At 46.7% G+C, this 25,353-nt stretch overlaps 2 protein-coding genes across 3 annotated transcripts in view; one reads left to right on the plus strand and one right to left on the minus strand.

Annotated features, from left to right (window-relative positions):
* Positions 1-18,591, plus strand: part of FGD1 (FYVE, RhoGEF and PH domain containing 1) — a 37,470-nt gene extending 18,879 nt beyond the window's left edge. The window contains exons 5-18 of the mRNA XM_006068995.4: positions 1,221-1,310; positions 1,986-2,134; positions 4,034-4,190; positions 4,296-4,434; positions 8,908-8,966; positions 9,100-9,246; positions 9,648-9,740; positions 9,913-9,992; positions 13,973-14,003; positions 14,510-14,611; positions 14,971-15,096; positions 15,274-15,435; positions 17,005-17,148; positions 17,655-18,591. Of these exons, the coding sequence (XP_006069057.1) occupies positions 1,221-1,310; positions 1,986-2,134; positions 4,034-4,190; positions 4,296-4,434; positions 8,908-8,966; positions 9,100-9,246; positions 9,648-9,740; positions 9,913-9,992; positions 13,973-14,003; positions 14,510-14,611; positions 14,971-15,096; positions 15,274-15,435; positions 17,005-17,148; positions 17,655-17,960 (1,785 nt within the window). The 3' untranslated portion in view covers positions 17,961-18,591. The remainder of the gene's footprint in view (positions 1-1,220; positions 1,311-1,985; positions 2,135-4,033; positions 4,191-4,295; positions 4,435-8,907; positions 8,967-9,099; positions 9,247-9,647; positions 9,741-9,912; positions 9,993-13,972; positions 14,004-14,509; positions 14,612-14,970; positions 15,097-15,273; positions 15,436-17,004; positions 17,149-17,654) is intronic.
* TSR2 (TSR2 ribosome maturation factor) lies at positions 18,546-23,593 on the minus strand. 2 transcript variants are annotated; one of them, XM_006068996.4, is made up of 5 exons: positions 23,434-23,593; positions 23,181-23,271; positions 20,481-20,572; positions 19,752-19,925; positions 18,546-19,525 (listed from the first exon to the last, which is right to left on the minus strand). In XM_006068996.4, exons 1-5 carry the CDS (start codon positions 23,515-23,517, stop codon positions 19,391-19,393), a joined length of 576 nt encoding a protein of 191 aa, XP_006069058.1. In that variant the 5' UTR covers positions 23,518-23,593; the 3' UTR covers positions 18,546-19,390. The 2 variants fall into 2 exon arrangements, with proteins under 2 accessions (XP_006069058.1, XP_025133110.1); XM_025277325.3 differs by having other exon boundaries at positions 23,408-23,456.
* Positions 23,594-25,353: the final 1,760 nt, after the last annotated feature.

The raw sequence follows: 25,353 nt of genomic DNA on the forward strand, positions 1-25,353 counted from the left end.
TTGGTTCTTTCCCCAGCTCAGTATTTCTCAAAATAGGGCATTGTTTCCACTTGGAATGTTTGGCTTCCCTGGTCCCCTGGTACTAAATATCAGTAGCAGACCTGTACCGTGTCCCTGCATCACTGTAACTACAAAAATGACCATTCACAGTTCCAAGTGCCCGTGAGGAAAATTGTACCCTCATCCGAGAACCACCAGCTGGGCCTCAGTTTTTCCATCTTAAAGATGGGCATTCTGGTTGGGGATCTTTAGAGTCCTGCTCCAGCTGGACAATCCCCAGATTCAGTAGCTATGTGAGGTTGGGCAAGTCTCTGCTGCCCCACCATAATGTTAGCTTCCTTATTTGTAAAATGGAAAGTCACATCCAGAGAGACTTCCAGACAGCCGGCCTCTGGAAGGGCACAAGAACTTAGAGCCCCCTAGGAGCCTGAGGCTGTGGGACAAAAGCTCTCGGCAGCAGGAATCCCTTTCTGCGCCCCAGCAGCTAACACTGCTTCTGAGGCATCCTTGCACTTAATTAGGTCGTAGCCAGAATACCTGTGTCACCAGAACCCAGCTCAGATGTGGGAGCCAAGGTCTGGGACTCAGCAAATATGTGTCCAGTAAACAGGCAAGAAGGCCAACAGGCAATGAGTTTTATACACTTTTATTCTTTTGGGTTTTCCTCACACCCCAGGTACTCAGCAAGCCTTTACTGACAATGAACTGAGTGGGTGAATAACTAACATTTATAGTCTACTTAATCCATAGTGTGCTGTGTTTCACTTACATTAAATCATTTAGTTGACTAAATTAAAAATGGACTTAGGTCCTATTATTATCTGTATATGTAGATGAAGAGACTTAAATACAGAACATTTATACAACTTATTCAAGCTAGTAAATGGCAGAGCTACAATTTGAACCTAGCTAGGAAGTCTGACTTTCTAGCCCACACCTTACCCACTACACTATGCAGAGTGAATAGAGGGAGCAGGTGGCCTGGTGAATGAGTGGCTGAATGAGAAGTACACAGTATCAGAATTGAGGGGTGGCCTTTATGACACACAGGGGAGTTGGAGTGAAGCTGTGGGGCTTATGGCTTCAGGGATGGGAGGTACAGTTATCTTTAAGTGGCATTAGGTATAGAGCAGCATTTATGGTATTCTGAGAATTCTAGGGGTTTGGGTGAAGGTTAGGGTACAGGATGATAGACCAGCAGTTGCCTCTTCTCTCTTCAGTTGACTGTGCAGCAGAAGGTGTTCCACATTGCCAATGAACTCCTGCAAACTGAGAAGGCTTACGTTTCCAGGCTCCATCTCCTGGATCAGGTGAATGGTCCTGCAGGGGCACCAGGGCACCAGGATCTGGTAGGTGGGTGCCAAAGAGGAAGTGAGAGGGCCTGAGCCTAACCCTATCAGTGGGGCCAGAATCTAGAGGTGGTAAGGCTCCTCTCTGACCTTGACCCCCATCCTGTCCCCCTAAAGCCAACTCTGATTCATCACCCCAAGCTTGATCTTTGTATCAACCCTCATTCCTAAGCCCTAACTACAACTCTAATCCAGATCCTGAATTAACCTGGCTGTGAACCAGACTCTGACCCTCATTCTAAACCTGGCCCTATTCCTGACCCCCAAATCCACTAGAATCCCTAGGGGTAGGAATTTTTGTCTGTTCACTGCCTGGCGCACAGTAGACACTCAAAAATATTTGTTAAATGAATGGATCTAATTCCAACCTTCTCTCTGACCCTGAGTCTAATTCTTACCTTGACCTTGATCCTGACTTATTGTTCCAGTGTCTACCTCTAGATCCTAACCTTGACAACCTGAAATCAACCCCACACACAAGCCTCACTCCATTCCCTCACTCCTCAGTATCAAGATCAGTGCTGATCCCGAAGCTCCATAGAGCTGCCCACAAACACTGCCCTCACCTGCAAGCTGCTCCTTTCCCAGCCAAGCCCCAGGCCCCACTGGGCTGAGCACACATGCCCTGCCCCACAGGTGTTCTGCGCTCGGCTGCTAGAAGAAGCTCGGAACCGCAGTTCCTTCCCAGCTGACGTCGTCCATGGCATCTTCTCTAACATCTGCTCCATCTATTGCTTCCACCAGCAGTTCCTGCTGCCTGAGCTAGAGAAGCGCATGGAGGAATGGTGAGGGGCCCCAGATCTAGGCTGCCCATCTTCCTGTCCACTTGCCTGCTGAGCCCAGGCCCAATGTGTGCACTAGAGTTTGTTCCTACCTGCCCTCTCCCCTCATCGCCTTTCACAAAAAGAATCAGGCCTGAACTCTGCTTTCCAGGCCCTCTCAATCTAGAATGAAACAAGATCAGGACTCAGAAAATTACAACAGAATAGCAAAGCCCTAAAAAGTATAAGGTTAGGAGCCAAATTGGTTGGGGTCAAATTCCAGTTCTGCCACTTGCTAAATTTGTAATGTTAAGCAAGTTTCTTAAGTTACTGTGCTTTAGTTTCCTCAGCTGTGAAATGAGGGTAATAATAATGGCCTACCTTGTAGGGTTATTTTAAGGACTGAATGAGTTGATACATGTAGAGAGCTTAAAATAGTACCCAGTATATAGTTAAGTGCTAAGTTTTGAACTGTGGTGTTGGAGAAGACTCTTGAGAGTCCCTTGGGCTGCAAGGAGATCCAACCAGTCCATTCTGAAGGAGATCAGTCCTGAGTGTTCATTGGAAGGACTGATGTTGAAGCTGAAACTCCAATACTTTGGCCACCTGATGTGAAGAGCTGACTCATTTGAAAAGACCCTGATGCTGGCAAAGATTGAAGGCAGAAGGAGAAGGGGACGACAAAGGATGACATGGTTGGATGGCATCACCAACTCAATGGACATGAGTTTGGGTAAACTCCGGGAGTTGGTGATGGACAGGGAGGCCTGGTGTGCTGCGGTCCATGGGGTCGCAAAGAGTCGGACACGACTGAGTGACTGAATTGAACTGAAGTGAATGTGAGCCATTTTTTAATCAGTGCTATGATTGTTGTTGTTGTTATTCCCTGGTGGCTCAGACAGTAAAGAATCTGCCTGCAATTCAGGATACCTGGGTTCGATCCCTGTGTCAGGAAGATCCCCTGGAGAAGGGAATGGCTACCCATTCCAGTATTCTTGCCTGAACAATTCCATGGACAGAGGACTGGTGGGCTATAATTCATGGGGTCACAAACACGACTGAGCAGCCGTGTTTCACTTTCACATCAGTACTATGATAGAGCTGAGAATGGGAGGCTGTGGGAATCAAAGGGACCAAAACTAGCCTAGGGGTTAACAAAGGATTCAGTGAAGAGGTGAGATCTGAGCTGAGTCCTGAGGTAGAAAGGCAAGGTTCATAGGCAGTCTCCTGGCTTCCAGGCTCACCTCTTCCAATTCATCCTTTAGTGTCTATACCACCTTCCATAATGGTCTTTCTGAACAACAATCAGACCAGACCATTTTACTTCCTGATTAAATCATCTCCATGCTCCCCACACCCACAGGATAAAGGGCATCTTCATGCTACATGAAGTCACTTCCTACATCTCCCCAACTACTATGACCACTGAAGGCTGAACCAAGGCCACTTCTTGTTGTCTCCCCCAGCAGACTGTGACCAATGAAGGTCTGGTTCTATGTGCCCTCCAATAGACTGTGACTTTTGAGGAGTGCAACCAGGTCTGGTTACTTTGACTCCCCTACCAGACCATGACCCTCTCAGGGATCAGCAAAGTGTGGCTTATTTGTGTCACCAGAATAACCCAGTACAAGGCTGGGCACAGAATCAATAGGCAGTGTATGAAGTGGCCCTTTCAGGTAGCCCAGGACGTGTCTTCCCTTGTGCTCAGGGCAGGGCAGAGTTGGGGTGGGTGGGCCCAGGCTGTGGTCTTAGGTCACGCTGAGCCTTTCAGTCTACTTATTCTATAATATAAGCAGCATTTCCAAAGGAACAGACTGGCTGAGAAGTAGATTTCCAGGACTGGGATAAAAATAGCCTGTAGAGTGGGGGCACTGTGTGGGACAAGGATCAGCAGGACCAGGTCAGCCCCTGTTTCCACCCCAGGGACCGCTACCCACGCATCGGAGACATCCTGCAGAAGCTGGCACCCTTCCTCAAAATGTATGGCGAGTATGTGAAGAACTTTGACCGAGCTGTGGAGCTGGTCAACACCTGGACAGAGCGCTCCACCCAGTTTAAAGTGATCATCCATGAGGTGCAGGTAAGCAGTGAAGCTGAATGGGACCAGCTGAGATGGACAAGTCTGTGGGGACCTGGTCAGGGGTTTTTGGCCAGACCTGAACCCTCCTGCTTCTGCCTGTCACAGAAGGAGGAAGCCTGTGGCAACCTGACATTGCAGCACCACATGCTGGAGCCTGTGCAGCGCATCCCCCGTTATGAGCTGCTTCTCAAGGACTATCTGTTAAAGCTGCCCCATGGCTCCCCGGACAGCAAGGACGCCCAAAGTGAGTGCATACAACTGGGCCCTCCTCCCCACCCCACCCCCACCAAAGACAACTAACAGGGTCAGCCTTCCATTGCCATGTAATTGAGATCTCAGAGTAGGACCTCCAAACTGAAAAGCCCACCTTGAGTGTCTGGAATGAGACCCCAGGATGAACCTCCAGGTTGAGGTCTCTGCCTGAGCACCTAGACAGGACATTCATGAGTCCCCCAGCCTGAAGTTTCCAACTGGAACTCCAGAGTTTGATGGGTGTACTCAGAAAAATCCCCTAAAGGGATCTCTTCCCTAGGTTAAGACCCCAAGGCTGACCCCTTGACTGGTTCTCAAATGAAGTTGTCCCCAATCCAAAATGAAGCTGAGCTTAAACCCTCAGGGACTGAGCCAACAGGCTAAGAGCCCAGACTGACCCCCTCACGCCAAGTTTTCTTTACTGAATCTCCACTGCTGAGCTCCTCAGAAAGAGACATGTCTCATCAAGCCCCTGACTTTCCATTCTCCACAGTTAGAGCTTCATTCCATACCCACCAGTCACTACCCAGAATAACCCTCCCAAAAGAACCTCCAAGTCTTTTATCAGAACCCCATAAAATCACCTCCCTAGTACTGAGTACCCCAGACTGGACTCTGTATTTTCTGCCTCCCAGATTTGGATCTCTAGGCTAAAATACCACCTCCCTAGACAAGTACTCACACATTGAACCACTAGCAAGGATTTCATTCTGATTCTTTCAATATGAGACCCACTCCTCAGGGTTACACCCCAAGAGTGCTCCCCAGAGTCTTCCCAGCTTTCTCTCCCCAGACTGTTATTTCCATTTATTCCTTCATTAACATAATAGATCATTCCTTCATCTATTTACTGAGTACCTTGGTGCTCTGTGCATTGTCCTAGGCACAGGGGATATGGAAGGTGAACAAGACAGACAAGGTCCTTGATCTCACTCAGGGAATGTGTATTCTAGTCGGGGAGATAGACAGTAGACAAAAGTCATAAATACACAGGAGAATATTAGATAGGTGCTATGTGTGATTCAGAGAATGAGAGGGTGATGTGACAGTGACTGGGGGGGCCAACTTTAGACTGGGTGGCCTCTCAGAAGAGAGGATATTTGAATCAAATCTGAATAAGAAGAAGAGGAGAGCCATGTGCTGAGTAGGGAGGAGCATGTCCCAGGCAGAAGCAATAGCAGGTACAGAGTTCCTAAAATCAGCCCTCAGATTGAGTTCACCTAACTTAGTTTCCTGTTTTATACCAATCTCAGCCCTATATGAGTCCCTAGAATAAACTTCAGAGCTTGAGTTTGGCCAGCTGAACTCCCCACACTGAGCCCAAAGATGAACCTCTCAGAAAACTTCCCAGTCCGGTTTTCTGAGGTGCTCAGAATGAGAATCTCTGAAGGACAGCCAGCCTGAGATGTGCTCACTAGGCTCCCCAGTCCAAGATCTTAAGTTGACCTCCCTATTTTTTTTTTTACCCCTCAAACTAAAATCCCCAGGTAGAGCCCCAGAAAGTACCTCCAGATCTGAGCCCCACTGAATTGTATCTCTGATTCCACAGTACCTCTCCTACTTTATATTTCCAGACTTTATATATTCCAGACTGAACTCTGGAGCCTGGACCCTAGACTGAGTTCCCCAAACCAGGCCAGCTGGAACTCCTGGCCTGAGCAGCACCCCCCGAGCCCAAGACTGAACTCTAACCAAGATCCTAGACTGCCCAGCCCAGACCAGGCCCCATCAGAGCTTCCAGATCAAACTACCAAGCTCCTAGACAAAGCTCCCCAAACCACACTCCCTAGCCTGAACCCCCAAAAGAAATCCTGGACTGAAATCCCCACACTGAATCACCAGGCAGAGCCTGTACCCACTGGACCCCTGGAAAAGCCCATCTATACCCTCACACAGGATACCTCCAGACAGAGTTCCTGATAGCAAAGTAGTCTGAGCCCAGTGGCCTCTACAGGCCTGAGCTTATATGACCATAGCTTGCCAGAGTCTTCTTCCTGCCCCCTTTCCTGGGCACTGCCCACCTCCATGACCCAGCATACTCCATGCAGAATGTGTGGAAGAAAGGGCAGCTCTAATGTCAGCTCTGCTGCCTCCTGGGGCACACAGCCTAGGGTTGCACCTCTTCTCTCTGATTCTCAGTTTCCTCATTGGACAAACAAGGCACATAAGGTTGTTATGAGGGTTGAAGAATGCTAGGCAAAGCATCTATTCAGAAGCCCAGGAAAAGGTGGTAGAACCTTTTCCCCATCCTAGGGAGCTCCTCGTCTGCTGAGGGATACAGATAGGTAAATACACGGTGAATACATAGTGTGACTGGCAGGACAGAAGGGAGCAAAGGGGAAGGTGGGAACCCAGACAGTGTCCTAACCCAGCCTGGGTACTGAGGGAAGGCTTTTTGGAGGAGGTGAGCTGAATCCAGAAGACTGAGTTGGCCAGATGAAGCAAGACAGGACATGTTTAGGGAGGTGCAAGTGGAGAAGGCTGGAGAGGTCAACAGACGCCTCTGTTGACCAAGGGCTTAGAATGCCAGGCTAAAGGACTGGGTCTTTACTCTGCAGGCATAGGAGAACCACTGACAGATTTGAACAGAGGAGTGACAGCAAGCTGTGTGTAAAAACGCGCCCTCTGACAGCTAGGGTGGAAAAGGGCTGGGAGCATGGAGACTGGCACCTGAAAGGCCTGAACTGGGTTAGGGATCACAGATCTTGAGCACCAAGACTTGGTCATTGAGAGACAGCCTCCTGGGAAAATAACACTTGCTTGGTCAACCATGTGGACTCTCTTCAGAAGCACCTGTGCATATTTTCTGAATGGGAAAATCCAGCACCATGCAAACAAGAGTGGGGTACAGTGCAGCTGGGCCTCAAGCATGGACAAGATTCATTAGTGTGTGGAGATGCATAGGGGTTTATTTCGTATTTTTTTCTGATACCTAGTCACAATAGGAAGTATGGAAATACAGGAAAGCTGAAAGAGGCAAGGAAGAAAATCATCTATGATACAAAACTCCAGAGAATAAGAGTGAGGAACATTTTGACATAATTTCTTACTGGTATTTTTTATACACGTATATTTGTGGCATTGAAATCATGTGGTATACACAAGTTTGTATCCTTTACTTTTCCTAAAATATCCTGAGCATTTCACAGATCACGAAAAATCCTACAAAAGCATCATTTGCAAAGGTTGTTTAGTATTGTGTTATATGAATGCACATTACTCTGTTTAACTGAACCCCTACAGTTGTATTATTTCTGGTTTGACATTACTGTAAACACCACTGCAACAAAGTATATTTGTACACAGAACACGTATTTTCTAAGTATAGATTCCTATCATCAGAATTATTGAGACAAAGAATAGAACTGTCTCTGTTTCTTTATATGACTTGTTTTCTGAGTATAAAAGTTAATATGTATTCTTTGTCAAAAATTTGGAAAAAGAAGACAGTGAAATCACCCATAGTCCCATCATCCAGAGACAACTTTTTTTTCAATTTATTTAATTGGAGGCTAATTACTTTACAATATTGTAGTGGTTTGTGCCACACATTGACATGAATCAGCCATGGGTGTACGTGTGTTCCCTATCCTGAGCCCCCCTCCCACCTCCCTCCCCATCCCATCCCTCTGGGTCATCCCAGTGCACCAGCCCTGAGCAGCCTGTCTCATGCATCGAACCTGGACTGGCGATCTGTTTCACATATGATAATATACATGTTTCAATGTTATTCTCTCAAATCATCCCACCCTCGCCTTCTCCCACAGAGTCCAAAAGACTGTTCTATACATCTGTGTCTCTTTTGCTGCAGAGACAACTTTTTTAAAAAAAATTATTTATTTATTTTTTGCTGCACTGGGTCTTCCTTGCTGCAGGTGGGCTTTCTCTAGTGGTGAACAGGAGCTACTCTCTAGCTGCAGTGCTCAGGCTTCTAGTTACAGTGGTTTTTCTTGTTGCAGAGCATGGGCTCTAGGTGCGTGGGCTTTAGTAGTTGCAGCTAACCACTCTAGAGCACAAGCTCAATAGCTATGGCACATGGGCTTAGTTGTCCTGTGACATGGGATCTTCTAGGAATAGGGATCAAACCCATAAAACCCTGCATTGGCAGGCAGATTCTTTACCACTGAGCCACCAGGGAAGCTCCTGAGATAATTTGTTAAACATGGGTATATGTCCTTCCAGTTACAGGTGTAACTATTACAGTTATTTTGTTAGTGGTAATAATAATCTTAAGCTTGCATTTTACTGGCTGCCAACTATTTCATGTCCTGTGGTTCTGCTACTACTGTGGCATTAATCGAGTCATTTTCTGATTTTAAGTGATGTTGCTATGGACATCTTTGAGGCTGGCACTTTCTGGAATGGGGAGGGTGTGGTCAGGCCAGGAGGAGGTATTCAGGGAGCAGAAAAGCTCTCAAAGCCTTTTTTCTGCTAGCCCCTATCTGACCTCCCACTCTGTCTGCAGAGTCTCTGGAGCTGATAGCCACAGCAGCAGAGCACTCTAATGCTGCCATCCGCAAAATGGTGAGTGGCCCTTCTAGCCCCTGCCTTTCCTTGGCCAGCCACCTATCTCCATCCTGGGGAGTGGGAGGCTTGCAACTTGTGGACATCTGAGGGGAGGCCGGAACCTCAAACCTTGCCCTTTACTCACTACCAGGAGCGAATGCACAAGCTGCTGAAGGTATACGAGTTGCTAGGAGGTGAGGAAGACATTGTCAGCCCCACCAAAGAGCTCATAAAAGAAGGCCACATCCTTAAGCTGTCAGCAAAGAATGGGACCACTCAAGACCGATACCTCATACTAGTAAGTGCCAGGGGTAGGGGTGCAAGTGGGCCACACCACCCCTACCCCGCCATGCCACATTGACCCGGTGCTCACTCAAGGCTGTACTTCCTGCTCTCCATTCCTTCCTCTACTAATGCATTGTATTTTTACCACCTATACTGGGCATTTTTTTTCTCAACTTTACAGATTATGTAACTAAGACTTAGAGAGAACTGACTTGCCCAAGGCCAACCAACTAGGAAGTGACTCCCATGCCTAGGCTCTTTCCTTGCAACCTTTGTGCCCAATCTGGTCTGTTTACTCCATCTATTGCTTTGAGTCCCCAGCAGTAAAGCTTCAGGAGTCCTATAAGGGAAAGGAGCTGAGCCATAGGCCTTGTGGGGCCTCCACACATACATCCAAAACCTTTTCCTTCCTAGTTCAACGACCGCCTCCTTTACTGTGTGCCCAGGCTGCGGCTCCTTGGCCAGAAGTTTAGCGTGCGGGCACGCATTGATGTAGATGGCATGGAGGTGAGCACCAGGAGGTGGGAAGGGGAACCTGGCGTGGGACCTTGGTGCTGGGAGGAACAAAGATGTTCTGACTCTGACCCCAAGTGTGTGCATGTGTGCAGAGGGCGAGGGCCCTGTGGAGCTCAGTAGGTGAGCTCAGTAGTTCACCAAGCCCTTTTCTCTCTCCATCCAGCTGAAGGAAAGTTCCAACCTCAATCTGCCTCGGACCTTCCTGGTGTCAGGAAAGCAGCGCTCCCTGGAGCTCCAGGCCAGGTACTTGCCCTTGCCTATATCTTCTCTCCAGCCTCCTGTTGCCTTCAGATATGCTGAGGCATTCTAGACCTAGTGTCAGGGCACTGGCTACCTCCCTAGAGGAGAGAGTATTCCAGAGAAAGGATGGGTCCCTTTCCCCAAAGATGCTTGCTCTTCTGATGGGTTTTGTTAGAGGAGAGGGAAGAATGAGATAGTAATCCAAACATGAGTAACAGGAGCACAAATAGTTTATTGTGGATTGAGAGATTTAAGAGAAATAACAACCAAATGCAATGCCTGGTCCATGATAGGAGTCTTGTTTGAGAAAAACAGCCCTAAGAGACATTTTCAAGACAGTAGGGAAAATCCTAAACATGAACTGGGCATTAGCTACCAGGGCATTATTGCCAACTTTCTCAGGTGTGATAATGGTATACGAGGATATAGGGGAATGGCCTTTTTTTTTTTGGTGATGTATGATGATTTAGTATCATGATATCTGTAACTTATTTTTAAATGATTTATATCAGCCTATATATATATATATATATACACACACACATATGTATAAGATATAGCAAAATATTTTTTAAATTTGCATCTATTTAGTGAATATATATTTAATGTATTTGTGTTATCCTATCTACTTTTCTGTATGCTTGAAATCTTGCATAATAAAAAATCTTTAAAGAACAAATTTTAGAATAATTTCCAGCCATTTAACAAAGGGGCCTTCATATCCATTCTCTACGTGAATGATGATAATAATAGTTCACATTTAATGAAGACTTGCTCTTGTGCCAGAGGCACAGTTTTAAGTTAACTTTAACTTAAGTTTAAATTTAATAGTTGAACTCTCAAAACCCTTGAAGTAGCCTCTGTTGCTATCAACCCCATTTTACAGATGAGGAAACTGAGGCACAGAAGAGTTATACACCTTTCCCAAGATCCCACAGCTAGAAAGAAGCAGAGCTGGAATTGGTGATAGGGTATCGAGGCCATGGTCAGGGCTGGAGAGTGAATGCATGTGGGTAAATGATCTACTTCTGAGAGGCGGCAAAGAATTAAGAAATCAGAGTCAGAACTCTCATTGCTGGGACTGCATGGAGGCAGGAGAGAGAGATGAATGTGGGCTAGAGGGTGTCCTGGAAGATGAGAGAAGGGAGTTGGGTTTGATGCTCTGAGAGACTAAGCATCTCAGAGGCCTGAAGCCAGAAAAGTGAGAACAAAAGTGACAACAGGCACAGCCAGGGGAGGGCAGATGTGGGGCCCTGTCAGGGCTCAACAGAGCCTAAGTGACTGGGACAGGTCATTGGCTAGGATGGAAAGGAGAGGGCTGAAGAGGGATACTGGGCCCAGAAGGGTGCACCAAGCAGTGTAGGGTTTTCTCCTAGTAGCAGAGAGAAGGCATGGAGAGTTTGCTTTGCAGTTGCTTTTTTGCCCTTTAAAAAGTTGTTTTTAATGAAAATTTTCAAATAACCACAAAAGTAGAAATACAAACACTCATATGCCCACCACTTAACTGATTCTCAACTTTGGTGACATAGGAATCAACTGAGGAGCTTTAAAAAATACTGATGTCTGGGACCCACCCCTGGAGACTTTAGTTTAATTTGTCTGGGGTATAGCCTGAAGATGGGGAGTTTCAAAAGCTCCCCAAATGATTTTAATATTATGTGCACCAGGGCCTGGAGAATTCATGGACTACAGTCCATGGGGTTGTAAAGAGTTAGATACCACTGAGCGACTTTCACTTTCACTTTGCTCTGCCAGCAGGAACAAAGAAGGTGATGTTGCTCGTATGATTCAACTTGGCACCAGGGTTTAGAACCACTGACTTAGGAATCAGTATATATTTTTGCCATATAAATATTTTGCTGAACCATTTTAAAGTAAATTACAGACATGACTCTTCACCCCTATATACTTAAGTATGAACTGCCAAAAACACTATTGTGGCTCTTAAACATCAAACGCAATATTGTTTAGTGCAAAGAAGTTAGAAAATATAGATAAATAAAAAAGAATTTGTAAAAAAGAGTACAATCAGAATAAAGTAAAATCCCCTAGAACCATACCACCCAGAGACAGTCAGTGCTGATGTGTTGGCATAAACTCTTTCTGACTTCTCCTCTATTTGCATATGTATACACACACAGAAACACACAATGTTTCCTTTCCATATTTTATTATGAGTATTTTCCAAAATACAGGAAAGTTTAAATACAGTGAACACCCAAGCTCACCATGTAGATTCAAGTGTTAATATTGTGCTATATTTACTTGATCATAAATCTATCATTTCATCCACCTACAATCCGATTTTTTTAATGCATTTCACCAAGTAAATTGCAGATATCATACACCTCACCCCTAAAGACTTTGGCATGCATATCGTAAACTAGCATTCAATATTTGTTTAAGGTCTCCTCCTTTTTCTTGAGGCAAATTTTCAGAGTGAAATGCACAGGTCTTAAGTGTACCACCGATGAGTTCTGACAAATGTAAACACTCATGGCACATGTGTTTTTAAACAAAAAGGGAATGCTATGTTTATTTTATATATGTTGCTTTGAGTTAACATATTATAAACAGCTTTATCACTTATGTTGTGTGGAAGTAGTGATATATACTATCATTTCTTTTTTTAAAATCTGAGCCCCTGTTGTTGGACACATAGACTGCTTCTAATTTTTCATGGCAATAAAACAGCATTGCAGTGGATATTCTTGTAGCTAAATATTGACTCACATCCTTGATTTTTCATGAAATGATCCTAAGGATACAGTCGTATTTTCATATTAGAAAAATACTTTTGATGTCTGGAGTCATCAACAAAGGCTTCCTTTGTGGCTCAGCAGGTAAAGAATCCGCCTGCAATGCGGGAGACCTGGGTTCGATCCCTGGGTTGGGAAGATCCCCTGGAGAAGGAAAAGGCTACCCATTCTAGTATTCTGGCCTGGAGAACTCCATGGACTGTATAGTCCATGGGGTCACAAAGAGTCGGACATGATTGAGTGGCTTTCACTGGAGTGTAACTGTGGAAGGAGATTAGAGGAGGCCAGGTGGGAGTCAGCCAAGAGGCTGGCTCCTACTCCTAGTGAGCTGTTGATGGGCCTGCACCAGGGCAGACAGGAGAGTTGAGGAAGGAAGGCAAAGGGAAGGAGCAACACACTGATTGAGCACCTAGTGTATCAAGGATTGTGCTGGGCACTTTACACATCACCTCAGTTACTGCTTTAATAGCTCAGTTGGTAAAGAATCTGCCTGCAATGCAGGAGACCCCAGTTCGATTCCTGAGTCAGGAAGATCCCCTGGAGAAGGGAAATTCTCCAGTATTCTGCCCTGGAGAATTCCATGGACTGTATAGTCCATGGGGTCACAAAGAGTCAGACATGACTGAACAACTTTCACTTTCCAGTTACTGCTCAGAACAACCCAGGCCGATAATTATCATCCATTCTTACAAGTGAAGAAAAATAAACTGCCCTCCTTTCTCAAACTTGACATTCTAGCACAAACAGGGAACTATTCATGGTTTCCTGTACATTCTGTATGCTAATTCACACACTTCAACCTAATCCCCTCTATTTGAGGGCTAGCACCTCCTTGAGGAAAACATCTTTAGCAGCCCCCACCCAAACTCCAGGATGGGACAGGTTTCCTGGGCTCCTCAGCCCCATTTTCCCTCTGTCACAGCACTGATTCCCCTGTATTGTCCATGTCTGCCCCCATGAGCTCCTTCCTTGATGTAGGGTCTGCTCTGAGGCCCAGGCTCCTAACACAGGGTCTGGAAAGTATTAATAACTGTTCAATAAGTAAACTCAGGTTATATGACTTGCCTAAAGGTCACATAAGTGGTAAGTGAAGGAGCAAGAAGGTCAAACTCAGATCTTTCCAACTCCAAAACATCTGCTCTTTACCACTCCAATTGCTTTTGGTTGGCCTGCCTAACCCAACATCTTTCTTTCCCCCTGCCCCCACCACCTTCCCTACCCAAGGACTGAGGAAGAGAAGAAAGACTGGGTCCAGGTAACATCTAAGAAGGCTTTGTGGTAGGGGGCTGGAAGAGTATTAACAGGTCTTCTGGGGGTGGGGGGCTCAACCCTAATATTTACATCTGACCATAATGGGCCTGGACATCTGCCTTCCAATAAATTTTACCATCCCCATTTTACAGATAAGCAAACTGAGGTCCAGAGGTTAAGGAGAAACTACCCAGTTCTTTAGAAAGCTGGCTCCTCTGAAGGTGTAACCTCAGTGAGTTAAGCCCTGTAAAACATTCAACCCCAGACATTTGTCAGGAAGGCCTTCTGTGGCTTTTCAGCCACTGATCAATCCCCTTCCCCCATTTCACAAATATAAGAACTGAGACCTGGATTTTGGGAAGGGACTTACCCAAGGTCATACATCTAGCAAGGTATAGAGCTGGGTCTAGAATCCAACTTTTCTGACTCCAAGCTAGTTTATAGGACAGTGAGGTAAGGGTGGAAATAGATAGTTGGGTTTTGACCTCTTATTTCTTATACCTCTCCCAGGCCATCAACTCTACCCTCCTGAAGCATGAACAGACGCTGGAGACCTTCAAGCTGTTAAACTCCACAAACAGGGAAGATGAAGACACACCCCCCAACTCTCCGGTAAGAGTCCACATCCCCTCCTTCTGCACCAGGATCCCCTCCAGACCTCCAGGTGCCCACCTTACCTTGAGATACTCCTCTCCTCTTCCCAGAGAGGCAGTAGATGACTGCAGAAGCACAGGCTTCTGTTGGTAGGGTCATAGAGAAATTATTGGGGAAACTAATGCCCGAAAAGTATTGGTACAAGTGACAGGTCTTCAATAGCACAGTGAAGTAGAGCAGAGCCAGGACTCAAAGGCAGGTCTTCGGAATCTGTCGGTTGCCTACCAGTGATGATCCAAGCCTGGGCGAGGGCTGGATGGACTGGGCTGGGGAGTCTGAGTTTGACCCTCTGACTGGAGACCTGGCCCTCTCTCCAGAATGTGGATCTTGGAAAGCGGGCACCTACGCCCATCCGAGAAAAGGAAGTCACCATGTGCATGCGCTGCCAGGAGCCCTTCAATTCCATCACAAAACGCAGGCACCACTGCAAGGCCTGTGGACATGTAAGTGTTGAGAGGCAGGGGCAGAGCTATGGAACAGACAGGCTGGCAACCCAAAGGCCCACTTCTAAGAGGGCACCCTCTAAGTGGGGGGAGGCTGTGAAGTTCACTGTGGGAGTTGGTACACTGAAGGGGAAGACCCACTGGAATCAGGCTGTTCTTACCCACTTGCCACCCCAGGTGGTTTGTGGGAAGTGCTCCGAGTTCCGGGCTCGCCTTGTCTATGACAACAACCGTTCCAACCGTGTGTGCACTGACTGCTACGTGGCCTTGCATGGGGTACCCGGGAGCAGCCCAGCCTGCAGCCAGCATACACCCCAGCGCCGGAGGTCCATCCTGGAGGTAAGACCCAGGCCCCTCAACTGACCACAGGGGCCCCAGCCACTCACGCAGTGGTGACTAAGGCCTGGGCATCTCTGAAATTGTAATACCATGTGCATGTGCTGAACAAGTGACCCCAGGCTTCGAGTGAATAAAATGAGTACAAAAGTGAATCAAAGAGTAATTTTTATTTAAGTGCTTTAGATGTTTAATCTTCACAGTAACTTATCTATCAATGCTTTTCCTATTCTTGTTTTACAAAGGAGGAAACTGAGGCCCAGGGAGGTATATTTGCCCAAGTTACACAGTGAGTGGCAGAGCTGGGATTTTCTTTTAACTAACAAAATACCTTTTCTTATTACAATGGATATGTGCATTGAAGAAAGTTAGACATCATAACCAAAAATAATAAAAATACCATATTCCTTTAACCCAGGGCTTCCCTGGTAACTCAGTGGTAAAGAATCCACCTGCCAATGCAGGAGACACAGGTTCAATCCCTGAGTTGGAAAGATCCCCTGGAGAAGGAAATGGCAAACCACTCCAGTATTTTCACCTGGGAAATCCCATGGACAGAGGAGCATGGTGGGCTACAGTCCATGGGGTCGCAAAAGAGTTGGACATCACTTAGTGACTAAACTACTACTACAAATTCCTTCGACCCAGAGATTACCACCATTAATGCTTATGCTTCCTATCTTTCTAGATACATGCACATACATAAACTTAAGCTTTGTAACTAAATTGAGGTATTTATTTAACACTTAAAGAAAGCTAACTCCATGCCAGGCACTCTTCTAAGCACTTTACATATAGTAACTAATTTAATCCTCAGAACAGCCCTATATGCTCTCCTTCCAAGTCAATATTTCCATCTAGGGCTGGGATTCTGAGCCTGACTACCTTACCCACCCACCCACCCAACCCCTTAACCACAATGCTAAGTTGCTTCTGAGTATAGGGAATGCATGTGATGGAAGACTGAAAAAAAGATGAAGTGTAAATGCATAAATGACTTGAGGAATAAATGGACTGATGGAAGAATGCCTGACTGACATTTAGGGGCTCCCACTGAGAGTTACACACCCCTCCCACCAAGCCTTAGAGGCAGTAGCCATGGCCCAAATCCAGCAGATAAGCCTGGCTTTGAATTTCAACTCTCACTGGGTTGCTGCTGCTGCTGCTAAGTCGCTTCAGTCCTGTCTGACTCTGTGCGACCCCATAGACAGCAGCCCACCAGGCTCCCCCGTCCCAGGGATTCTCCAGGCAAGAACACTAGAGTGGGTTGCCATTTCCCTCTCCATGAAAGCAAAAGTGAAAGTGAAGTCATTCAGTCATGTCCCACTCTTAGCAACCCTGTGGACTGCAGCCTACCAGGCTCCTCCTTCCATGGGATTTTCCAGGCAAGAGTACTGGAGTGGGGTGCCATTGCCTTCTCCCTCACTGGGTTGACAGTGGGCAAATCACTCCTGCCACCTGAGCTTCAATATTCTCCTGAGACATGTGAATAGCAATTCCTATGCTGAGGGGGTGCTGGAGCCAAGGTAGGCCTCCTATCAATATCGGTGCCCCTCATGTCTCTGGTCACAGAAACAGGCCTCAGTGGCTGCGGAGAACAGTGTCATCTGCAGCTTCCTACACTACATGGAGAAGGGTGGAAAAGGCTGGCACAAGGCATGGTTTGTGGTCCCTGAGAACGAACCCTTGGTGCTGTACATCTACGGAGCCCCTCAGGTATGTATCCTACTCCTGGTCCTTTCAGCCACCTGGCAAAGCCAGGCTACTCTCCTTTCCTCTCAGTCCTTCACCTCTCCTTGGCCTTGGAGGATAGTGTGAACCTAAGGGGAAATCAGAAGCCCCCACCCTTATGAGACAAAGACAGGCTCGAGACAAGGAGTGATTATGGATCAACGTATGTAAGGATAAGTTGGGTGAGTTATGGGGGAAGGAAGCTGAAGTGGAGACGAGATACTGCTTAATCCAATTTGGAGTGGGCAAGATGGAGAAGAGGGCAAAGGCCTGAAAACATTATATGCTCTAAACTAGCCTAGCTGGCTTGGGGTGTGGAAGGAAAGAGGTATTTGAATCAGCCTGCAGTTCTAGCCCCAGTTCATTTTCCTATTGCTCAGTTAAACCATTTAAGGTTCTTGAGCAGGGAAAGAAAAAGAGGGGTTTAGAAGATGCAAAACCAGTGAGAAGCCCAACCCCAAGGTGACCCTAGCTCTGTCCCTGTCCCCCAGGATGTGAAAGCGCAGCGCAGCCTGCCCCTCATTGGCTTTGAGGTGGGGCCTCCTGAGGCTGGGGAGCGGCCTGACAGACGGCATGTCTTCAAGATCACCCAGAGCCACCTGAGCTGGTACTTCAGTCCTGAGACAGAGGAGCTACAGCGGCGCTGGATGGCTGTGCTTGGCCGGGCAGGCCGTGGGGACACGTTCTGCCCAGGGCCCACACTGTCTGAGGACAGGGAGATGGAAGAGGTGCCAGTGGCAGCTTCAGGAGCCACTGCTGAACCCTCTGAAGCCCCCCAGACCCGAGATAAGACCTAGAGGGTTTGTGGGTAACTGGGACCCCCTGCCCTACACTCTAGCTGCCCATGTCCAATTAAGGGCCCCAGCCCCCACCCTCCCAGCTCAGTCAATACTTGAACTCCCATCATGGGCACTTTCAATCCTGAATGCTGGGTCTCGGGTTTTTTTAATTCATCTTTTCACAAAACCTGGGCTTTTAAAAAAATATTCGTACAGTGTGGTTAATTTTTTTTAAACCCTGTCCCCCCAGGGAGGGTGGGGGCTGTTGCTAGACCTGCCTGAATTAGGCCATTTTCCCCCAACCCCTCAATACCCTACAGATCCTGCCTCCACCCAATTCCCTCCAAAGCACCAGAGGCAGGAGATCTGGATTCAAGTGCCAGCTCTGCCACAGACCCCATGGCCCTGGCCCACCCCTGCCCCTTCAACTAGTGTCTTCATATGTATGATGCTATGTGGGGTGGTGACCAGACCCCTCCTGCCTCTCCCATGGCTTACAGCTTCTACCTGGCCTCCAGGGCTACCCAGTATTTTATCGTCTAGACCCATGGCAGGGCCACTGGGCAGGACAGGGGAACACGGGGGAGGACAAAGAATACTCTGTTTTGTTTTTTAAAGAAAAATACAGTTTATTTCAAGCTTACAGAAACTTTCAGAGCGCAGCTGTGCTCCATTTGTCCATCTGTTTGTTTGTCCAAAATAACAGGTTGTTGGGGTAGGCCCAGAAACTGCTCCCTTGTTGAGCTCTGAAGCTCAGCTCCCAGAAGGATGCTTCCAAAACTACTCACAGGTCAAGCCACAAATTAAACAATAAGGTATTATTTATTGAGGTGACTTCGATGGGATGAGGTGTTTGGAAAGAGGTTGGAGGAGACAGAAAACAAAGCCCAGGTCCCCTGAGCTCACTGCCTAGACAAGGTCTTAGACATCCTGAAGGAACCTAGGGCCAGACCCTGGGCTGCAGGAAGGAAACATCCCTGGGAGGTTCAGGAGCACAGAGCTGTTCTGTGTGGGGGTGGGGGGGGGGCAGGTACCACAGCTATTTTCATATCTTCAACTAATCTCTCTTCTATTTGCAAGCTCATCTCACTCCTTACCCAGCAGGAATATTGGTTCTCCTGCTGGCTCTCCCCCTTCGCACATTCACCTGCCTACTATCAACCAGCATTTAGCTTCTCCTCCAGTCATTCCCACACCCACTCATCCCTCCCTCTTCACACTGGTTGCACCCAAGAGGCACTTTGCTAGGAAATCAGGCCTCATCACTCAGACCACCCCAAGTCCAAGGACCCTTGGGCTCTTCTTCCCCTGGAAGGAGCTGGACAAGGGAATGGGGAGAGGGTGGATATGGGATAACCAGTCCACAGGTCTGCAACCCTCCAACAAAAACCCTACAAACAAATCCCAAACAACTAGCATACAAGGACCCAGACCATTTCCAGCCCCATTCACTTCTTTCTCCGGACAATGGTCCAGCCATCCTCCACTATATCCTCTTCCTTAATAGTTTGGGAGTCTGGACCAGAGGGTTCAGGCTGGGGGCAGACCCCATCTGTAGCTGCCCCATCATTCGTAGCTGCAACCTAGAGGAGAAATACAAGAGAGAGCTAAATAAACCCCCAGCTATGGCCAATGGAGACCCAGGCTCTCCTAGCTTTGCCAGGACTGGCCATGTGACCTTGGGAAAATTTCCTGCCCTTTATGGATAATACAACCACCCTCCCCCATCACTTCCCTGTGAAATTAGCTGATCTCCCATAAGACTGAAAATATCTACATCTCCACACCCAAGAGTTGCACCCCTTTCACCTCCATCTCCTCCACGCTGTTTGCATCATCGTCCTCATCGGTCTCTCCAGCTGTCGGCAGTGCAGTGGCTCTGACCTTGCACTTTCTTTGGGTGATGAGAGAGGCCATCTCCTTCAGAGCAGCCCTATCACCCTTCTGGAAGTGGTGGAACATGGTCTGCAGCTGCTGGCTCACCTACCAAGAAAACATTCAACCAGCTTCGATTTTCTAGAGAACCTACAATACAACCAGCTCGTGTTTGCAACAAGAGTGGGGAGGGGTCTGGAATTTTCCAGAAGAGAATGGGGATCTTTCCTCCCCCAAGGAGTTCACTACTGAAGCAACCACATATGAAAGGGCTCATTAAGGGCCTGAAGTGTTGAAGGAGGCCCTCCTACCACAGAAGGCACTAGAACTGGGTTTGAAAGAAGACGTAAAAAGGGAAGGCAATCCTAGCAGGAGTAGTGATGTTAACCAGAACATTTGGAAATGCACCTGCATGGTGTGCCCCGAGATGGAGGTGACAAACAGACCTGACTGAGAATGAGACACGGAGAGAAATAATACAGGCAGGATTTGAAAGGCCTGGGAAGACTAGATTTTCCTTTAGGCAACGGGGGTCATAGCAAGTTCTTGCACAGGACTCAAGAAAAGAATGGTTACAGCCAAAAGTGTTCATCTAAAACAGACAGCTAGGGAGAAGAAAGGCTGCAGGCAGGAAGATGGTAGTTGTATCCATGACATGCTCACCTGGGGCAGACTCCCATCCTCCACAACTGTATCAAACTCGTTCATCATTAGCTCCCCGAGGAAGTCCTCCACCTCATCTAGCTCCAAGTCAGCTGAGTATGAAAGGATAAAGTCCTCTGGTCAAAGACCAGCCAACTTCATCACCCTTGCCCACTACTCTTAAGTACCTACTTGGTGGATCCACATCTGATTGGTGGGTAAAGATTGAATGAGCCTTTTATTTGCTAAAGTGTTCTACATTCCAGGTTTTAACATGATTTTTTAAAAGGAAAAAAAAAAAAAAACAAACATTAAATACCTAATTTCCAACCTCCTGCATTCTACCAAGTCCTCTATTCCTGGAGCATTCCATCCACACTCACCCTCTTTTCAGCTGGCCTATTTTAACCAGCCTCCTCCCCACATTACCTTGAGCATGTGAGTTACTCATGTCCAAGACTGTTTTCTCTTCTGCAAAGTGAGGTTAATGGTAACCTCCTTGAAGGTCTGTTATGAGAAGTCACCCAAACAATGCCTAGCACAGGCATTGTTTGTTTGGAACAATGGAAATCCATGTTCATTTCCATTACTCAAGGGCTGAAGTTTTTGAAATGTAAAGACTTCACAACTGTGGTTCCACTGACACAGGAGGCCACAGACCAATGGGATAGGTAAGAAGAAACAGATGTTCAGTACTTGCCATGATGAAATCATCACAGCCTTGACCTCAATGTCCTATTGTATGACTTTAGCTGAGACTTCCCCTCTCAGCTTCAGTTACCTTATGGGCCCATGCTCTACTTTTTCTGAATTAGAAAATAACTCAAGAAAGTCTTCCACAAAGCTCCTTGCTCTCTCTTCCCTCTGGGAGAGCTCATTTACCCCCCTCGCTTTCCCTACCATTCTAATACCCCCCAAATCAGTCTCCAACCCAGGCTACACTCCACCTGTTCCACAGGTGCTTCAGACCCTCCATATCCAAAGCCAGATTCATCATCTTACCCTCCAAACCTAATTTTCATTCTCCAGTGTTGTTCTTGTCCATGAAAGGCACCTAAGCCACCCAGTGACTAGAAACTAGAAACCTGCCCCATTTTCCCTCCCCCTCTACAGTCAAACAATTTCCTTAGAGCCATCCCTTCTTTCCCATGACTAATGCCCTAATTCAGGCCTCATCATTCTCTAGACAGACACAGCCCTCTCCTTAGTCTTTCCCTCTAAAGTCCATGCTCCATACTGACTACTTTCTGAACTTTCTAGCCAGAAAACCCCATCCTATTAGGTCCTGCTCGTGAATTTTTAATCACCTAACTGCAGTGTTTCATATTCTGCTTTTAAAAAATAACTGGCCTCCTGGATTTTAAGGGACGTTATTCAAAAAAAAAAAAAAAAAAAAAACTAAAGGGAAACAAAGGTAAACAGGTTTCTTTTTGGTGGTTCTTGTCCTTATCCAAGCCTTTAATATGTTAATGATTACTGTGTCTCTTAAGTAAGAGCTGAAGAAAAGAGCTTTCCTTATATAATTTGACTGGAGAAGCTTTTTCTTCACAGAACATCTAATAGAACTAGTCTTCCAAACCATGCATTCTGGCAAACGCTGGCCTAAAGGACAAAAATCAAAGGCACATAAGTCCTTCCATGTCTCACTCTTTTTCCAGGGGCTTCCCCATCTCCCATCTTCATTCTCCACCATTCCTCCCTTCCACATACCCACAAGCACACACACACATCCCTATTCTAACACGGAGCTCCCTGCCACTTTCCAAATATAACACATAATCTCCTCATACCACAGGACTTATTTCTGAGTGTTGCTCTCTCTGCCTCCCCTCCTTGTTAACTCCTTCTCATCCCTTAAGATTCAGCCCAATCACCACCACTCCCTAAAGATCTCCGAAAGACGCCTTCTCCCCCAGCTCACATTACCCAAGCATCCTGAGCTCCTCATTATTAGAACACCTATCACCCTGTCTGCAAATGCCTATTTACTTATCTGGATCTCTCACTAGATGGTAAATTTCCTTGAGAGAAAGGACTCTGCCTAATGTCACCTCCAAGACTAAAAAACTAAATAAAGAATACTGTAAAAAACCTTATTTCGTAAAAGACTCCCTGTAGGACCCTTTGTTCTTATACGACCCTCAAGACGCATCAAAGATGTAGATCTCTGCTGTCCAAATAGTCAAATGTGGTTACTGAGCACTTAAAATGTGGCTAGGCAAAAAAAACAATGAGACGTGCTAAAACTGCAAAATACCCACCAGATTTTGAAAATTTAATACTAAAAAAGGATGTAAAACATCTCATTAACAGCATTTTATACTGACTACATGCTGAAATATTTTGGATCTATTGAGGTGAGCAGTTCATTTCATCTGCTTCTTTTTACTTTATTAATATGGCGGCTGAAAAATTTTAAATTACATGATGCGACTAATACATAGGATCACGCTGGTGGATACTTTTACATCCATTTTACAAATTAGGAAACTGATTATCGAGGCGGGGCGATAATACTTGTCCAGCATGATACCCTGAGTCAATGGCACGGCCAACGAGGCATTCGAACTCAGGATTCTGACTTCAAAGCCTGCGTTCATTCCACCTCGCCCTCAGGTACCAACCGACAATTGCTCAAAAAGTGCGTATTCACTAGAATCGGCGGCCGCCTCCTCCTTACGCCCCCACAGAGACAAGTCCCAGAGCCTTACATTCACTCACCATTGCGGAAGAAATACTCCTCCACTGCACCCCCGAGCCACTCAGCCTTCTCTTGGCTGTACACACCTCCGAAGCCGTTCTCCACAGCGATCTGCGAATACAGACCCAAGCCCATCACGTCAGTCTGGGAGCCCGCCTGCAGTGGCGCAGAATTCCGTTGTTTATGCCGCCCAACCAAGCCTCAGGCGGCTCGCTAAACCAACTCCTGTTCTCTCCCGGTCGCTAACCTTTATCCAGCCGCGACTCCGCTCACCTGCAAGGCGGGCCAGGCCTCCAGCGCCGCACGGACTGCCGCCCCGAAGAGCGCTCGCGAATCTTCAGCAGCGCCCGCCATCATCCGGCCGCGGACCACGTGACGCCCAGGCGGGCCAATACCTGCGCAGTACCGCCCAGACAGAAGGAGTCGAAAGCCGAGCCTGAGAATGCAGATTCGCCTTTCCGCTGACCTGGTAGCAAGACAAGAGCAATAGAAAAGTCTGTCGAGGAATCGATGACACCAACACTGTTGCTCACCTGTAATTAAATCTAAGGAAGCCAGGAGTGGAGGACCCCTAGGTCCATGAATTCAGGACACAGGGTACTGCGTAGAGAAGATGTGGGAAACTTATTAAGGATGCAGATTTCAGGCCCTTGGACAGCAATCTCAGATAGCAATGCCTACAAATCTGCATTTAATAATGTATCCAGAACACTCCACCCAACAGCAGCAGAATACACATTTTTCTGAAGTGCAAGTGGAACGTGTTCCAGGATAGACCATATGTTATGTCCTAAAGCAGCCCTCAATAAGTTTAAAAGGATTAAAACCATATAAAGATGGTTCTTCAACCACAGTGGGGTGAAATTAGAATTCAATAACAGAAAGACGTTTGTGGAATTCACAAATATGTGTATTTTAACACACTTCTAAATAACAAATGAGTAAAAGAAAAAAAATCACAAGGGAAAACGAGACATCTTGAAATAACTTGAAACTAAGGCACAGCACACCAAAATTCATGAGGTGCAGCTAAAGCAATGCTTAAACGGAATCTTATAGATATAAACATCCCTATTAAAAAAGAAAAATCTTAAATGAATAACCTGATATGCCACCTTCAGAAACTAGAAAAAGAATAGAGTAATCCCAAAGCAAGCAGAAGGAAGGAAGGAAATAAAATTGGAGAGGAAATAAATGTAACAGAAAGTAGAAAAACAATAGAGAAAATCAATAAAACCGAAAGTAGTGTTTTTAAGAAAGATCAACAAAATTGACAAAATTTTAGCTAAATTGACTAAGTGAAAAAAAAGAAGATTCAAATTACTGAAATCAGGAATGAAAGGTGACATCACTCCCAACTAGTCAAAAAAAGCCCATATATTATATGGTATCATTTATCTGAAATGTACAGAATAAGCCAATCTATAGAGACAGAAAATAGATTAATTGTTGCCTAGGAATAGGGCACGGAGAAGGCAATGGCACCCTACTCCAGTACTCTCGCCTGGAAAATCTCATGGACGGAGGAGCCTGGTGGGCTGCAGTCCATGGGGTCGCTAGGAGTCGGACACGACTGAGCGACTTCACTTTCACCTTTCACTTTGATGCATTGGAGAAGGAAATGGCAACCCACTCCAGTGTTCTTGCCTGGAGAATCCCAGGGACGGGGGAGCCTGGTGGGCTGCCATCTATGGGGTTGCACAGAGTCGGACACGACTGAAGCGACTTAGCAGCAGCAGCAGCAGGAATAGGGGAAGGGGGGAAATGGGGCCTGATTCCTAAGGAGTATAGGGTTTCCTTTAGTGAAAATGAAAATGTTTTGAAATTAGGTGTGGTGACATCTGCTGTTAGGGCCTGAGTCCTGTCCTCCCTGCACCCCTCCCCCATTCATATATTCAAGCCCTACCCCCAAGAATGTGACTGTATCTGGAGGCAGAGTCTTTAAAGAGATGATTAAGGTAAAATGAGGCCATACAGTGAACCCTAGTCCAATATGATTGGTGACCTTAGAAGAAGAGATTATGGCCCAGCAGTTAGGATTCCAAGCCTCCACTGTAGGGGACACAGGGGGTTTTGATCCGTGGTCGGGGAACTAAGACCCCACAAGAAGTGTGAGTTCAGTTCAGCTCAGTTCAGTCACTCAGTCGTGTCCGACTCTTTGCGACCCCATGAATTGCAGCACACCAGGCCTCC

Source organism: Bubalus bubalis, chromosome X, assembly GCF_019923935.1.
Source record: "Bubalus bubalis isolate 160015118507 breed Murrah chromosome X, NDDB_SH_1, whole genome shotgun sequence".
Taxonomy (NCBI): Eukaryota; Metazoa; Chordata; class Mammalia; order Artiodactyla; family Bovidae; genus Bubalus; species Bubalus bubalis.